Raw genomic sequence first — 19,268 nt, 5'->3', positions numbered from 1 at the left:
AATTTTTTTTGTTTATTACAATATAGTAAAACAGTATAATATCCGCATTATATGGGTAATTGGTAGAAAACGATTCATTGATCCAAGAGAAAAACAATTTTATAAATAAATTAAATATTGTATAAAATTAAACTATTACTACGTAGAATAACTTATGTTAATACGCAATAATTTTTATCGTAAATTTCTACGTACATGTAATTGTAGTCTTACTTTTAGAGAATGAACTGTCAAAAATTTTTCACTTTCAAAATTACTCTTGATAGGGATTCTCGACAGTTTCTGAAAGTTACTCCCAATAGCTTCGTCATTCATCTTTTAGGCGCCTTATTTAGTTAATTGCATTATCACGCTGTCTAAATAAGATGATATTTAAAAATAGATCTTATACCATGATCGTTCTAAACTGTCCACCGTTTTCAATCTCAAAGCATCCGAATGCAAGTACTTCGGATTAAAGCCTGGCACCAAGATGGTGGATCTGCGGACGATAGGCGCGGCCGGACGATGCTGTTGGTCCGAATGCGACCAATCAGGATCGGACAAAAGTCGGTACGACGATGCCACGCCATCCACCACATCGGAACACGGCGCATGCCGAGGAATCACGAATTAAAATACCTTGCTCTATACCCTCGGCAGTCGCCCGTCGACCCGTGCGTCATACGGTCGCCTCCCGATACCTTTATAGTGTGCAGTGTATAGTCCGGTGATTGCCGTCATCGTCATCAACGTGGTTGAACAAATATTCATAATTGAAGTTATCAAGTTGATGAAAAAGGACAACTTTTGGCGGAGGTGGACATAAACAATTCTAAAAGTTCTCATCGAGTGTGATTACAAATTTATATTTCTTTTCTGCAAAACGCTGTTGATGACTGGGACTTGCCGGATTTTCTGCATGATTATTCTCTGTATTGATCTTTATTTTATAATCAATGTCGGTACAACGTTCAGCATGAGAATTTAACGAGTGCCCGAAGGAATTTCATATTACATTATTGCCCCAGACATATTTAATTATTTATGACTGTGTCAGCTTTATTTAACGCCATTATAATACGTGGAAGAAGTTCACATATTTCAGTAATCAAATGCAATTTTTACATGACACAGATCTTGTCTATTCCCTGATATCATAATTTTAACGGACCTGTGCTATAGTTATAATAACTACTAATTTTTCTGCAAATCAAGAAATTCAACAAAGAATTAATAGTGACGAAGTATAATAATAATAATCTAAACTAAATAAGCTTTCTTAAATTTGTTAGATCTTATTTAAAAAATTGTGACCAGTGCCAAAGTACTGATTTATGTGTCAAATGCAGGTTTGCATATCGGAAACTATAGTGACTCCTAGTATTATAAAGTTATCGTGAAATATAAAAGAATTACCTTAAACGCGCTGACTGCCATAACGAATTAAAAGACTAAGATTTAATAGTGTGATAATAGATCAATAATAATTTTTACGTATTATATTTCAATATTGTGTAAAGGAAGAAATCGAATAGAGACGATTGCTAAACAGATAGCAACGATTATTTAAAGCTCATTATAAAATGTGCCATAACTGTTGTAATGCAAAACATAATACTACGCAAAGCGAAATAAAGCAAAGTACTATAAAACAATCGTTAATAAATATAAAGCACCTCAACACCGATCGACAACCTTAAACTAATATTGCAATTTGATTCAACGTTGACAATTTGAATAAAGACACTCTGACGCTTCTTATTTTTATCTAGTACACAACAACAATTGAATCAGCAATTTACCTTCTTCAAGTACTGCCGCAATAAGAAATTCTGCAAAAGACAAAGACACAGCATATTATTAATTCTTAATTTAACAACACTTTGGACTGCACGAGAGACGGCAATTATTGTACACGAAAAAGAAAGATGTTCCACACGTATATAGTATCGGATTGAGATCGAATCGATCTCGTTCGATTTTGGACGCTGGTCCATCAAGTTCAAGGAATCATGGACATGAGCGTGGAGGAAACCGAGCTCGACGTCGGCTCGGCGAGCGACGAGTTGGAGTCGTCGGCCGCGGAACCGAAGCTCGCGCGACGTCCGACACCGCGACCCTTCACGATCGAGAGTTTGATCGGCAGCGCGCGTGAAGATCATGATACCGGCGGTGGCGGTGGCATAACGCGAGACGATCGGACAAACGGCAGCGAAGAGGAAGAGCACCGAGACCGGGAATACCAGCTTTATCAGAGGCACTACCTGGCGACCGCGGCGGCGAGCACGCTTCCCTCAGGTGAGAACATTCTTCTTGCTCGATACATACAATTGAGTAAGCGACACTAATAAAAACAGTAAATTAAAAACAGTTTTCGAAAAAACTGTATGTTCTCTTTATTTCAAATTTTATTCCTTCCAAAACATTTTTGAATTTCGTCAGAATTTTATGCTTTTGATTAATTCAGAGTTTTTAGCGGCGAAACATTTTTTCATTATAAATGTATTATAAATATATTACCGAAATTATATATAAAGGCGTAAAAGCAGCGTGCTGCTGGAAGGAAACTTTTATATGAACACCAGATTTTAAAAATAAAATATTTTTTTATTTTTATTATAGCTGTGTTTCTCACTGCCAGTGCTGAAAATTTATAGTGCACGTAACGTTGACAATGAATTTTGTAACACAATCTATGAATTACGTGAAGCATTTTAATTATTACCTTTTAAAAATTAAGTTAAAAATTTATATAAATATGTTAAATTATTTTATAACTTCGGATGAGAAAGATGCGGATGTAAGTAAAAAAAACTTAGCGTCGCGACGCGACGACGGCTTAAAATACGACCGCTACAAATACATAAAAATGTCGCCAATCGATAACTGCAACGAACAGACCGCGTCGTTACATCTACACGTCTGCCGTATTTCTAGTATCTGAAGTTCATTCAGCGTTTTCTTTAATCTAGAGACATGTGAAGTCAATAAAAAATATAAAATTACGACAAATGTATTACTACAAATACACTCATCAACAAAATTATCGCAACATAAATTTATAAAATTTTGCATAATTTCAAATAAGCGTAACTTCGTGAAAAATGGTCGTATTTGAAAGTTTTTTTTTATCCTTAAGAGTAAAGTTTGTACTTTGAGAAACAATAAATTTTAAATTCATTCTTACTTTCGTTAATTATCTTTTCTAAAATAAGAAGACGTGTTATGTCTCCAAAAAGTTGCACTATGTGGGGTGCAATTAATTTTTTTCGCAAATATCGATGATAGTCACCACAAAGTATGTACTTTTTCTTACAAATTAAAAAAATAAAGTTTTTTTACAATTCTTTATTGCAAAGATATGGCGTATCTCCTAATATAAAGTTACTCATGCATTTTTGTTCGATTACTTCCAACATTGGCATTAACCAATGCCCACTAAGAAGAAGTTGCTACTCAGATTTTGCACATTATATACGTACGTGCGTATGTATGTATATGTGGGTGTGTGCATGTATGTTGGAGTTGACGCGTGGATAGACTTTTAAATATAACGATTTTTCTCACGAAATGTGCTTATTTGAAGTTATGCAAAATTTTGATATAAATTTATGTTGCGATAACTTTGTTTACGAGTGTATTATAAAAAATAATTTATATAAAATAAGCAAATGATTTTTTTATTGAAATAACTCTTTGAAATAAATCGTGAAGTTCTTCATAAAATTAAAGTTTCTATTAATCTATGAAGCTATTATTTAAACACTTTCACACTTTCGTTACTTAATTCTTCACATGCAAATTTCCGATTGATTGACTATAAATAAAAAATAAACTTTTCAAATTTTTTAATTTAACATCTACTTTATTAATATCTGTTTATATTAAATTCATAGCTACTTTAAGACTTTCACTTAATAAATAAAATTCCTCATTTAACATACAATTATTAGAAATTAAATAATACTTTTATTAAATTAGATTAAAGAATTATCTCATACAACTTAGTTCTCCGAGGAACATCCTTACGACATTTCTAATCTTGTGATTTCTGTCTGTACGTCTGTACGTGTGCTCTTATATTTCGCATTAAATAATCTCGTGAATATCATCTTCCGTCGGGAGAATTATGGCGCGCATTAATCCGACGGCTCATTGATGACTGACTCTATAATACTATGTGTTATACATGTACATAAAAAATGCGGGGTACTTACATTAAAACAATTACAGTATTACATGTATGAATTAAATGAAATAATGAATATGTTAAAAATTACATTTATTTGACATAACACTGGATATATAAAGTTGTTTATTATGCTCCTAATATGAGACAGCGAGGTTTCTGCTAAACTATAAATAAGCGTATATGGGTTCTATCATAAATTATTATTCTTAGTGTGAAATCTATTTAGTAGAAAACTTATTATTGATCATGTATGTAGTTGTTGAAAGAAAGCAATAATGCTGCGTATATATTATAGATAATGATAACGATGATACAACTTATATATTTTGTAATAGTTTATATTTACATTTTAAATTCAGTGAAAATTGAATTTAGCCGAGGCTATTGACTCTAAGTCCATATTGATTGCGCTTAGATCAACCGTTAAAAACTTATTTACTTATGCATGTAAAAAATATTTCAGTATAATATACTTTAATATAAAATATTTATAAAGAATAATTTTTATATTCACATAAAAAATAACTTTAAAATAATACTTTAATATTGTTTATAAACATTTATATTTATTCAAAAATAAACCCAAGTAGCACACAGCAGTTACAAAGCGCTAAAAAAGCGTATATAATTCACATTAAAGTACTTAAACACTAAAATCTGCTTTGACCAAAAATAAGATTTTTTTCTATTAATTGATTTATTCTCATCGGTCTAATACAATTATAATATCTTGCTTGTTGTATATTCATATTATACGGTCCTAATAAATCGTTTATTATTGTTAAATTTTATTTATTTTCTGACTGTTTCATTTTATAATAGGTACATAAACTTGATATACTAATTATAAATGTTCCTAATTTTAGGATCATTACGTTTTAAAATGACAAAGTCCTCGAAAAATTTTACAATTACTACAACGTATAATTTAGATTAAAATTTGCTATATTCTTACTTTTGGAAAGCGTTTTTATATAGAAAACTTTTCTTTATTTCTTCCCTTAGTTTTATATTATAAGATACCATGTTAAAGGGCCTGTACACACTTTCTGTAACAGTAATATCATAAAATATATCGTAAGAATTAGCCGATCAGGTTAAGAGTTGTTGAAAATTCTCGACTGTGATTAATTAATTCTTACGGTACGTCTTACAATTACCATTACGGGACCTCCTTATGTAAGAAAACTATGTGTCTCATATATTAGGGATGTTTTTTTTTTGAATTAGCAAAATTTTGATAAAAACTATCATATAAAACAGAATATAATTGAAATATAACTGCGTATATAGAGGATTGTATGTTGTAAGATATTATAACACGATTATTGTGAAACTTTATTCTATTGAGTCAAAGGTGCCGTAGTGTCTAATCAATGCTCCAAAACGTGAAAAGATACCAGGTGCTGGCGACGTTTCGCAGACTATAATTTGTAATCTCGGATATGTACATAATTCAAACCTTCGGAACTTATCGTTTTTTTTATGCGTCTTATAATCATTTTACGTAGTATGATGCAGTGAAATATAGTTAGTTTCAAGTTTTGTCGTTACAAGGTAATTTGTAGCCGTAATGTTGCATGTAATTGACGGGTTCCCAGTTTCGTCAACACAAGTGAAAATTGATTTACGCTATAAATTTAGTAAAGAAGAATAAACATACGCGTGTAGCTCATAAAATTAGAATTTAAATAACAAGAGGAAAATTATAATAAGTAAATTATATAAGTAACGATGAACGGGAATAACTTAATATCGAGAACACGTGCACTTAAAAAATGGCAAGTAAATGTAAAAATAAATGTTTAGCTATAAAGAAACACTGCATAGAACAACTGAATAAATGGAAATAAAATATAAAATTCAATTCGCCTTGCGATTCTATTTGTTTATCAATTATTATTACTTTATTACAGTTAGATACTATTGATAACGGACGGATATCTCATTAGTTAGATCGTCTACAAAGTCAATAGTAAAATATTTTTAAAACCTACTGCATTTTATATTAAATAACTAAATTTCATATTCTTATAATCTGAAAAATATACCTCCTATTATTTTCAAAAAATAAAAATAATAAAATCTAATACTGTATAGTAAAACTAAAAAAGTGTATATAATTAAATAAAAGAACCGTTTTCAACATGAAATCACAGCGGAGATATCAAATGTTATCTCTCTGAGTGACAAAACAGACTTTATACAATATAGTCAAATTCAATTTATCTCAAATATTTATGATTACGTATTAATCGTTATTAAATTAAAATAATTAAATCAGAATCAAGATGAATATTTTAAGATTGTGTAAATAATGTGATATATATTATATCTAAAAGAATTCTGCGTGTACCAAAATCTAGGTCGATTGCTTTTACATAATTTTGTGACACAATAATTAAATTTATCATTATCTAATTAATTGTCTATATTTGCCGATTGTTTATCGATCAATTATAAATTGTCCGTGCAGGTTTCGGCGTGCCACTCGGATTATACAGTGCTTGGCTACCAATGCGGATGTACGGTGGCAGCGGTGCATCCGGCGTCCCGATGCTGCCGCCACAGCATCCGTCCACCGGCTACCCGGCTCACCCGGAACTGCATCAGAATCGACTGTCGCAGCCCTCCATACCACCATCCAGTCATTCGCAGGGATATTATGCACTGGATGGTTGCCGTCGTGTCACGAATCAGCGTGCACCGAGTAGCTTCACCGACAGCGAGGATGAGGACGGCAGCGTCGGTTCGCCGGCATCACCGGCTCACGATCTTTCTAAATCCCGACACGGTAAGTTTAACATCTACTTACACATTTTTTAAGGCAATATTTTAAAAACTGTATAATCACAAAAAAAATGAAAAATTTTTGAGGAAATCTTCCTACATAGCTATACTTACATAGAGAGAATAATTTTACTGAAGTATCTAAAAATTTAGCTAAATGTTGAACTATCAAAATAATTACATAGGATGCCCAAGCATGATGATAATGTTGCCAAAAGTTGACATTTTAGCGACTAGTTTGAATGCCTAATACAATTATTTTTATGATTTAACAAAATTATTTTTAGATCAACATTTATAGCTAAATTTTTAGATATTTCAATAAAATCATTTTTTCTATTCTTTGATTTCTTGGAGATAATTGCGCGCAGGAGAAATAAATAATAGTCGAATTTTTTTACGGATTATCACAGTGTTGTCAAGATTGACTTGCACACAATTTTCTTTCAGTAAAAAAATTAATTTGCATATTCAACCTTTTTTAAAATAATTTAAAATCCAAGTATATATATTAATGTACAATTTAAAAAATTTAGAAGTTAAAATATTACTGAAAAGATATATCGTTATGTCTAAAAATTAAATTTAAAAGTGTGAAAAATATATGTATGTGTATGTGTATGGGAAATAACAAACGTTTATAATATATAATTTTTCACAAATTAGTGAGATGACTATTGTATATCACTTGCTTATATAAATGGAAAAAAATGCTTTTTATTTTCTGAGAGCATGTACAAATATTTTATCTTGAGTGATAGATTAACATAACTATACGTACATTATAATTTTAAATCTGTCGATATTTGAAATTAAAATTTAAAACCAAATTCGATCAATAAATAGATTCTTTAATTCTAGTTTGATTTGTAATCTTACCGACCTTACTTGATTGCTAGTGCATAATAGATAAATTCATCCTGTGGCAATATATATCTTCACAGCTTTAGATATTTCATGAAGAAATTATTAGGCTCCACACACACGATAAGATTATACAATAATTAACATTGAGTCATGCAAAAATAGATGTTGCTAAATCAGTAGTCTTTAAAGAAGGGATATGATCCAATCGCTAAGAGGGAGAAATCGGTAGATCCGAATACCGAACGTTTACGAATTCAGATGGCGTGTCTTCGGTCACGATCGCAGTCGCCACGATCGACCGCAAAGGATCGAGATACACGGTAGCATGCATAAATTATCGCGCTTCTGTGGCCTGATCTCATCTTGTATATGTGTGTAGGTACGTATAAATGGACAATACACCCGTGGTATCTCAGAGTACATATATTCTAGCCGAATTTCTAAAGTGTCAAGAAAACAATTCTATCTTTGTATATTCAATTATTCATTAAAGACAATCCGATATTCATAATTCATTCTTATTTTAAGACCGTTTTGAGTAATATCTTGATGAATGTCTAAAACTCTAATACTATTCTATTATTGGTTTGTGACATTTTAAGATTGCACTTAAGATAGTCTTAAATATCAAGACAAACTATGAATTATACCAATTATAATTTTATTTTGTCACAATTTTCTTTGTTCATATCCAGTAAACTAAAAACAGTGCCACAGGTTAGGATAGTGAACAGAAAATGTACTTTTTGATAGATTAACGTAAGATGGAAGGATACGTAAGTGATAATAATAAAATAAAATAATTAGAGTGCACACAGCTTTTATTAAAAAAAAGTGATACTCTCAAAAGAGACAAGAAATTTAATTTTTGTAAAGACTGGCGGTATTTCACGGAAGGCTCGAAATGCGTTGCCGTTTGACCGCCGAAAGCTAAAAGATATCTACATGACCGCCTGATCGCCAATCACGTATTTCCGTGGGGACAATTCCGATGGTGTACAGACGCGCGCATTTATTCGTGGCCGGACACACTTTTTATTGATGTACCGCCGCCCGGCGGCGATTTCGTATGCGAGACGAAATGGCTTCGGAGAATCTGTCATCGGTCATTTATGACGCACCGTGCCGAACCGGTGCGTCGATCGTCACGACGTGGTGAGGCGCGATCGCGACGTTCCACGAATTCGTCGCGATCCACCTACGTGCGAGCATTACGTCCTCGCGTAATACATAGATTACCGATCCTGATCTTGTCGACAAAAATCAGGGAAATGGAAAAAGATTCAACAAAAGTGTCTTAAGATATGGTCTAAAATTTCGACTTTGATCTGATTTACACTTCAACGATGCCGAAAGCGAGTCACGAATTTACAGAATCTCGAGTCTGAAGTTGAACAGCCAACGTAGCTACAAAAATTGTATGCGCCAAAAATATAAATTTCTCCCATTTCTAATTCTTCCTCAAAAATAGAAATCTTCAAGCTCTTAGAATTAATAAAGCATATAAATTGTCAAATTTCATTATATTAAAACACAGAAAGTGCTAAAACATCTAGCTAGATACAGATCTAAAAATAATTTTGTTGGACCATCAAAATAATTACATAAAACGTGATGACAATACTCCAAAAGTTTTAACATTCCAGCAACCAATTTAAGCATCTTATATAATTATTTTCAGATCTGTGCCTAGCTAAATTTTTAGATACGCCAGCAAAATCGTTCTTTTCGAAAATCATAAATTCTAATATAAAAATTTTTGAATTTTGTCTTAAACAATAAATCACAGAAGTCTGTTTTTAAATGAAGAGTTAAATTATGCAAAATTAAATACTGTATTTTGAAAAATTAAGTTCTGGATCACCCAAGAATTTTAACATTTTAATGAATTGTATTGTGTATTTAATCGCATTCAAGTTTCGAAATATAAAGCACTTCACTAATTTATCTTTCTTAAATGTGTTCATAATAGTTTGGAACTAATTATGTATAATTTATGAATTTATAATTGCAATATTTGAAATAAAATAAATACTTAACTCAAAATAATCGCACAGCGACTGTTAAACAGTTAGATGATTTGTTGTAGATAATCGGCGTATATAAGAAACTAAATAATAGAGTTAAATCTTGTTTAATCAACTACACATGGCGCTATTTTTGAATGGGATCGGTTTTATTCTTGATCATCGTTGAATTTTTATACAAGCACGAACGAGTAGTTATTTTAATGCGATCGTCGATCGAGACGATGCGTCATAAATACACAACGCCGTAGCTTAGATCTTATCGATTGCTGAAGCTGTTATCCAATGACGAGGAGTTAAAAATAATTTTTCCTTTTGCAATGTCTGAAATCTTCGAAATTTTCGATTATACAATTTTTGCAACTGAAGACTAAAAAGATTTTATATCGAATTTTTTTATTTACACAAATAACATGTTAGAAAGTAATGTACTTTATATAAATAGTTTTGTATTCTTTTTAATGCAATTACATAATATATTTTCAAATATATTAAAATTTAAGTTACATAATTAAAAAACATTTAGTGTTCTTTTTTAATAAAGAAGATATACTCGTATTTCACAAATCTGTATGCAGATGAATAATTTATTTAAAAAGTAGATTAAACTTTTATGGTACATACTTAATTCTTAGAATCAGAAATGCACCATTTTGCACTTTATTACGGAGAAGAACGAAAATACCAAATCCACGAACATCGTATATATTGAAGATTGAATTAGTAGCAGATAAGTACTTTGAAACGAGAACGAGTCTCGCGATATTCAACAGCGAATTATTAATCAATGGCCCAGATGTGACACGACAGAAAGTGTGTTAACGGCGTTTTCATCATGAGAACACGAAACCTGGCTGCATGAATTGGATATGTGGAAGTCTCGAACGAAGCTTTTGAGTGCCTATGCAAAATTCAGAGTTCCATTCACGGCGACGCAGAACGATTCGATTCGCCGTCGCTTCAGGTAATCAAATGATCGTTCATAAAATCTTGTTTCATTTCGAAAATAAAGAGTTCACCGATAGATAAAATAATACTTTGAAAAGATGAATTAAATTGTGTCACGACAGCTAATTGTAAATGACATTTACGGCAAACAAAATAAAATTATTTTTATGTTATATAAACTATTTACAAAAATAAAATATTTTTTAATATTACCTAGAAATCTATCGATTATTTTTTATTTCTGTGTGGTTACGAAATTATATACTCATCGTTATCTGCGATTCTAATATTCCGACAATTTTTAGCTTTGCTCTAATTTATTGCAACAGAGGCTGTTGTAATAAATTAAAATTAACTTCTGTGATTTATCAAAAAAGATCCACAATTTAATTATATTAAATTAAAACTAATGCGTAGCAATCATGACTTATTTCAAGATTTTCATATACGAAATATACGTAATATACGAAATATATCAATTTTTAATAATACTTTAATATTATATTTCATTAACAGAAATAACTTGTATTATTAATTTCTACTTACAGCACAAATAAACAAATTATGTGGTAATTAGTGTAATCGTTTATTTCCGCACTGTACTCGAATCTAATTCGATGGTGTTCAAAAGGCATACAGAAAGATAATCATCGAATGCCACTTGAATTTTAATCGCACTCACCGATTCTGCGGCGGGAAGCCGATTAACGTATCGCGCGTCAGACGAGCGGAAGGATCATATTTCGATTTGGCGTACGAGACGAAAGGATCTTTTAGAGCGCGTCATTCGTCATTCATAGCCATCAGGACGACGACCGAGATGAAGGCGATTATATGAAGGACGGGGCTCCTCGAGCCAAGAACATGTAACAAAATGATTGTCGCATCGCTGTGAATGAAAACCGTCAATTCTCCAGAACCGCTGCGACGCCGACGTTGAGTGTCGTGCGATATTTATAATGTGCCAGTTCTGCAGAATTAACGATACCGGTATATGTATAACCTGTGCCTATAACTGCCTGGATGATATAGCAATTATATTACAACATAATTAATTGAGGGCATACTTATAAAAGAAATTTGTCGATACATTTTATGTAATCAGTCGATGGATTAAATGAAATAGCAAAATGTTGCTTCTAAACATCAGAATTGGAAATATTTGCAATACAATCTTGATGATTAAACGTGCATAAGCAACGACAAATAGCAATTATCAAAAATTTACTTTTTAATAATTGCTCTTCTGTTAGAAAAGCTGTTAAAATACATATATATATATATTCTTTTACAGATATCTTTAATTGATTCTACTTAATATTTTGCATCTTTTTTTAATCACAAAGCTAATACAATGCAAATATGATTGGCGACAGGTTCTTTGTATCTTGTTACAGATATATCCTACAAAATAACTTTTATCAAACATATATAATTATTTCATTAAATTATATGTTATAAACATTTTCTTCCTCGCTCGTGCTCTGAGTTTTCAATTGTTAACTTAAGGTTATACTATAGAAAGAGATTTATTCTGTTACTGAAAAACTTAGAGAAATAAAAAAACTCTATATGTTTACCAAACATTATTATTTTGAATAAATCAAATAAGTAAGGAAAGGGTCAATACAATCGATGTTAGATCTTGATGTCTAATAGTATTTTTATATCTAAATTCTAAATAGATCTTTGAGTCGTATAAACAATGCGCTGCTTACTATCGGATTTGAAATGCAAATATAAGTTGAAGCTGAAGTAATAATATTACAATTTGATAATGATGCTATTAGCATTTTACAATACTGTAAGAGAGAGGGGAGGGGGGAGTGAGTGAGAGAGAGAGAGAGAGAGAACAAACTTATTACAAAAAATACCTCAGGCATTATATCACTTCGTTTACGGCTTATTCTTCCTATATCTTAATCCTTTGTTGAACATATGGCCGTGAGAATACAGACATATTTTATTCGCAGCATGCGATTCATACAGAAAGAAAAAGGAAGAAGAAACGGATGAACTGGCGCAGCGCTATATCGATCGTCGCAATGTTCGGTAACGTCATCGTGTAGCAAACTGACAGAGCGACCCGTTAATAAGCCCGATTGAAATTTCATGTCGCACATCCAAAAATACACTCACGAAGTGATACGCGAGCAGCGAATGAGCGTTTCCTCTGGCCCGATCCCGATAATTGCTTCCGGCGAGGTTCGTCGATCGATCGCGCCGGGCGCTATATCGGGCCACGATCGAGCAAATTATTCCAGAACGAGGTCGCGAATCTCGCCTGCCTTCTTAACGCTTAATAAGCCGGACGTATTTCCTCCACGGCTAGAAGCGCACGTGGCTATTGAAACCTTATCACCAAGGTACTAAAATAACAAAAAAAGGATGAAGTATGGAGATATAATTGTATAAAAGTGTTCTATATAACGAGATAAAACTATATATTTATCTGATGTCATATAAACCGTCTCATATTTTTCACAATCTTTTTCCTTTAATTTTTTAACGCTGATTTACAATTTATAACATTGTAGATTCTTGTTGAAGAAAAATATAAGAAGGTTAAAAAAAAATACACAGTAGTTGTAATTATAATCAAACTACCCTGATTGTAAGACAAAAAATAGTCGAAATATTCGCATATAAATATTACATATAATATTTTCTTCGACATTTGTTGGTTATATATAAATTTTGATTGTATGAAGACTTATAATTCTACGTTTATCTGTGAAATATATTAGTTGTAAATCTCTATCCTTTGTGTCTTATTAATTACAAAGGATAAAACAGATAGTTTATTTGCCAAGAATAAAATTTTACTTCTCCGTATTTAAATAAAAATTTATTTCAGCCAAATAAACATCATACTTTACAAATAAATTTTTATGTATCTTTTTCTCACAATCAGTGTAATGAGAGTTATTGCACTTTACTGTAAATGCACAAATCGCTTCCTCACTATTTGCTACCTATACTTGCAACTCGAACGATGGCACTCGACCCTCGAACTTTTTTTCGCTTTTCTCGCAGTTTCCCCAGTTCGTGAATTTTCGTTATTCATTGCCCGAGTACGAAGATCCTGCGGCGCATCCGACATGATATGGGAGGATCGCATCTTGTTTGTGAAGGACCGCACCGTACTTGCCGCGAAAAAAAACGTATAGTGCTCTTGGTAACAACGATACCGAGATTGGCACGATTCCGCCGATCGATCGAAACCTCGCGTCATTATGCGAAATGTTATGGCAGCAAGATAATTTAATTAATTTCGCTGTTATTGTATTTACCATTATAAATTACCTATATTTACTATTGTAGACTTATTATGTCGTAAAACCGTTTTATAGTAAGGATCTAAGAATCTTGAAATGATAATCTTGAAAGAGAGATTAGTAATACTAATGATAAAAATCATAATATCTGAATTAAATTTTGAATTTGAAAAATAAAGAATAAAATTTATATAAAAAAAAAGAATATAATTTTTATATAAAAAAAAATTATTACTTTCAAAGAGTCAAAAAGTATAAAAATTTCAATATCTGAGAATTTTTTAGAGTAAAATTGTATTTATCCATTTAAGAAATTTAATAATTTATGATTGAAGAATTTAAAAAACTTTAAGCATAGAGAAAGAAAATTTCAAAAATAGTTTTACAATTCACAATTAGATTCACAATTCTAATTGTTTCTAAATATTATATAATTATATATTGCTATATTTTAACTCGTAACTTTTTAACAAAACAATTTACGGAAGATCTTGTTTCTTAAAAGTTTTCGAAGTCGCTTTAATTTTAATTTAGAATTTTAAAATTTAAATTAAAAAAAATAATCGGATTTTAAGAGAGAGGTTCTTGATATCTCTGAGTTTGAATGTAACCTGGAGATATCGAATTTCGAAAGGATAGTAACCTCTGTGAAGGAGGATTTAGTGTTGCAGAGTTTATAATCAGAGTTTGAAAGTCAGTTTGGAAATCAGTATACTAGCTGTTTATTTAGCACTATTGAGCTTTAAATAAAGCGAAATTGGAAACTTATTGTTACATTACAATTAACGCTTTAAATCCGATTTTTATGATAATCAAATTATATTTTTTTGAAATTCTATCTCCCATATGAAATCAATCATTTTTTATTTTTTATTTTTGACCTCACATTTGAATAAGACAATATCAAATTATTCCATAAGCTAAATTTCTCAAAAATTCATCAAACAATACACAAAATAAAAGGGAGTAACTCCAAATGAAAATTCTATATAATTCACAAAGGGTTAAAAGTTTAATATGTATTAAATATTAAAATTGTTCTCTCTCTCTCTTTCTCTCTCTCCCTCTTTCTTTTATTCTCAAATAGGAAGAAAATGTCGGAAATCAGCTGATGAACAAGCAATTGATAAAATGGAAACGGCAAAATCAAATAGATTAAGCAAATTAATTAGACATGAACGACCGATGATTCACTGGTGATGAATCGGTGATGAAGATCGTTAAATGATTTGATTTCCGGTTGTCCCGTCATTGCCAGTTTTCAATAATTACCACTTGCTAGCGGTTAAATAAAACATGAGCTATGGAACATGCCAACTATTTTCACCGATTATTGTTAGATGTGTGTACGTGTGTGTACGGCAAATCGATATAATATTTTAATATTACTTTGAACACAGATACCAGCAGCTTTTCTTAGGGTGAAATCGATAAAGATGCCGCGACCCAATTAATCTGTTGCGTGTTCGTGTAATTGGCGGGTAAATTTGCAACTTGTGATCGATTTAGTGATCAAATTATTCTACTTTTCAAAAATTGATTAACTTTGTGCATGTATTATTATTCTCCTCTAATGTAGCACAATAGATATTTTTTTATATTTGATATAGTATTCAGCAAAATTATTTAATGTTGCATAAATCGCTTTTAATACATTTAATTAAAATTCAATATCCCTTTTACAATTCTATGTCAATCAATCATTTGAACTAGTAAAAGAAATTTTTTATACAATTTAAATTTTATGTCGAATTAATTAGGATTCATATTTCATTGAATCCAGGATATATTTTATTCTTTATTTCTCCATTAGAAATTCCTTTCTCAATTGAAAAAACGAAGCCTTTCTTTATGACTCATATGCTTATTCACCGATCTTTTGTCGCTTTCACCTACTCACTATGAGTGCAATTCACTGCAAATGCTTCGTTGACCAATGAAAAGAAAAAGTTTTACGAATTCATCAATCAGAGACTGCTTTAAAGCATTTGCAGCGTAAAGTGGATCACAACCTAAGAAAGTCAAATTGGTCTGAAACAAACAAAACCATTCCAATGTCGTGTTTAAGTTTCGGGTTATAGACTCGCTCCAATAACTCTATTCTTCGCTAGAAAAGTGTGGCTTAAAAACCCCGCCATACCGAGATCCGTTAAACGAGGATGTAACGACATCGTTCTCGCGAATCGATCCACACTCTCGATTCCGGCGGGAAGTGTAAAGACGACAGGCAGGGGACAACGCCCGTGTACGCTCGCGGAAGCGTTTCGCTCGCCTAATCGAAACCTTCTGAATAAATCAACGACTGGAGAGTGCATCAAACCGCCGCCGCGCGTATGGAGGAAAGTTGCGCGCTGCCATAAACGCGCGGTCAGATCGCGAACTTCGGATAAGAAAGACGTGAATCGCGACCGATGAATAAGTCAGGCTGACCATAGCCGAGTTGACCGTTGACAACGAACTTTAGCAGGAAATAATGCGCCCGCAAATAACGATCAACTCTTGATCATGCGACCCGGCCACGTTGCGGTGGGAAAAGTTGTGTTGATCACGTGCGGTTGCGGAGAAAATACAGCGAGCGAGAAGAAACTTATGCGATTCTATTTATATCATTTCTAAGAGAAATGTGTATTACACGTCTATAAGTTTTAATTTATGTTAATTTATCTCGGTTAGATCTTATATGATATTTTGTCAAATAGCATGTTTGCAGTTGTTATTTTAACACGCTAATAGCATTGATTTTGTTGCATTTATATAAATAACGTAGACCGTGATACTTTCTGGTTAATTATTTATTAGAATTCTAGTTGAGATAACCGGAATTCCGGAATTCTGGTTGATACATTTCTATAAAATCTACTAAAATTCTTATTTTTACCAGAATAATTATATCAATCAGAATTCTAGCTATTTCAACTAGAATTCTAGCAGATTTAACTATAAAATTCTGATTCGTCCATTTTCTACCAGAATTACTATTTAATCCAACCTATTTTTCTCAGTGACATTAATCGATTTCGAAATGGTTACAGAGAACAAATTATAGTCTTATTTAAAATTATTTCGAAAACCGATATTTTCAACTCGAAATGTTTAAAATTGTCGATTAGTTTTCTTTATATAAAAGTCTTCTTTGATACCAAAAGTAATCTTCGATAAATCTTTCTGTCGCGGACATTCGTTGACGCAAATTTCCGTTCCCGTCCAGTCGATCGTCGAATCAGCCGAACACCAGCCATTCGAGTGGAACTTATAACCGTGCTCGGTAGGAATAATTTTCAATAAATAATGAACCGACGGAGTCATCAAACTCCGTGGTAACTTTGTTTCGTATCTCAGTACATATTGCATGCCGTGCTCAACTGTCTCGCGAATAAAGGGGGAAAAAAAAAACGTTGTACGGGAAATTACGAACGGGAAAACGTTGTCGACGATCGAAGAACGCAACTTTTATGAAGGAACGACCAATCTGCTCCGCATATTAAATAGCCGCCAGGCTATACATACCGCGGCGATGTTCTCTCGATAGCGATAAACTCTGTTGATGACTTAATGTCGCGAAAGTTAGTCGTGGATTTCAATCCTTGGAATTGTGCAGTTTTGACGACTATACATTTCAAATACTGAATACAAAATTATTTGCTCTTGTACAAACTTCAGTGATAGATTAATCATGGAAGTAATTAAGAAGCAAATTTTTTACATTCTTTATTATCTATCCTTGTGATTAGCGATTCAACAATGAATATTACTAACAAAATATAATGTAAATTATTTTTGCAATACATAATTTTGTTGTCAAAAGTATGTTTTTTATGTTATTCTATTAATTATATTACAAGCTGGTATTATGTATGTATAAATAAAAGAATATATTTGACAGGTGTTTCGTAATTATTTATGTAATATATAATTATTTATACAATTATTTATTCCATTCCAGGATCTGAGAACGGTCGCGCATCAGCCGAAAGCGACGAAGAGGGTGGCGGAGCTGCGGGTTCCGGCGAGAGTCATGACATTTCCGACGGCGTCGTCAGCGGTGCCGGCAATGCCGCCCCAAGTCCTAGCAGGCCTTTAGAGAATGGACAGAATTCATCAGCATCAGGTGCCGGTGGCAACAAAGCTCGTCGGCGACGTACCGCGTTCACTTCGGAACAGCTGCTCGAGCTGGAGCGCGAATTCCACGCCAAGAAATACCTGAGCCTAACAGAACGCTCGCACATAGCGCACGCATTGAAACTGTCGGAGGTGCAGGTCAGTGCCAAACTAAAGTGATAATCGATGAGCTGTACATACAGCTAGAGCTTAATATCAAGAGCTAAATTAGAAGTTATAAAATAAGACCTTCAAATAAATTAGGATTCAGTCAAATAAAATCGAATTTTCCTTAAAGTAGAGAAGATTTATATAGACATATTAAAATTTACAATATTAATAATTAATCTGATTGTCCGAACGTTTCGGCTCGCGATTATTAACATCTCAGATTGATTGTGTTTTAATGTCCGACGCACAGTCACATTTGAAATTAATTAAATTCATGAACCAAGAATATTATATTATTCGAAGCTTCCAACTTCAACCGATTCTTAGGCGCTCTCTACTATATTATGTTAATATTTAATCATTTACAATAATAATATTAAAATTATATATCGCAATCAAAATAACTGGTTTGTTATTTTGTTTAAATTACTGAAATTCATAATACGCATTTTTTCAGAATTTTTATAATTTTTGTTACAATATATAAATGATTAAATTGATCAAGTAATTTTTATTTACGTAAAAGTCTAGAAATATTAAAATTTACGATATTAATAATTAATAATTCACAATAATACTAATTAATACTTGAACTACCAAGCAATAAAAATTAAAAAAAGGAAAGATTATGGAAAATCTTAGAAAATGCATATCATGAATTCAAGTAATTTAAACAAAATTACAAACCAATCACAGTGAATTTAATTGGGTGCACTAAAATGTATATTACATTGTTAAATTCATAATGCTGAATTACATATTAAAATTTGTAAATAATTTTATTGTAAAAAATATTACCTTGGCCGGGGGATCGAACCCGGATGTCTTGCGAGCGTCCTAAACTTTTATTCCACCAAGTCTAGTTACAGACTCCAATTTCTTGAAATACATTTTAGCTTTTTCCTTTATATATAT

The 19,268-nt window shown here is 31.9% G+C and overlaps 1 protein-coding gene across 1 annotated transcript in view; it reads left to right on the top strand.

The window, feature by feature from the left end:
* The first annotated feature begins 1,800 nt into the window (after positions 1 to 1,800).
* The window catches only part of unpg (homeobox protein unplugged), an 18,146-nt gene continuing 678 nt past the window's right edge, over positions 1,801 to 19,268 (top strand). Inside the window, exons 1-3 of the mRNA XM_018506677.1 lie at positions 1,801 to 2,280; positions 6,651 to 6,968; positions 18,028 to 18,345. Coding sequence (XP_018362179.1) covers positions 1,995 to 2,280; positions 6,651 to 6,968; positions 18,028 to 18,345 — 922 coding nt within the window. The 5' untranslated portion in view covers positions 1,801 to 1,994. The remainder of the gene's footprint in view (positions 2,281 to 6,650; positions 6,969 to 18,027; positions 18,346 to 19,268) is intronic.

Source organism: Trachymyrmex cornetzi, unplaced genomic scaffold (genome assembly GCF_001594075.2).
Source record: "Trachymyrmex cornetzi isolate Tcor2-1 unplaced genomic scaffold, Tcor1.1 scaffold23, whole genome shotgun sequence".
Taxonomy (NCBI): domain Eukaryota; kingdom Metazoa; phylum Arthropoda; class Insecta; order Hymenoptera; family Formicidae; genus Trachymyrmex; species Trachymyrmex cornetzi.
Note: the sequence above shows the minus strand (reverse complement) of the source record. Positions and strands in the feature narration are given on the sequence as shown.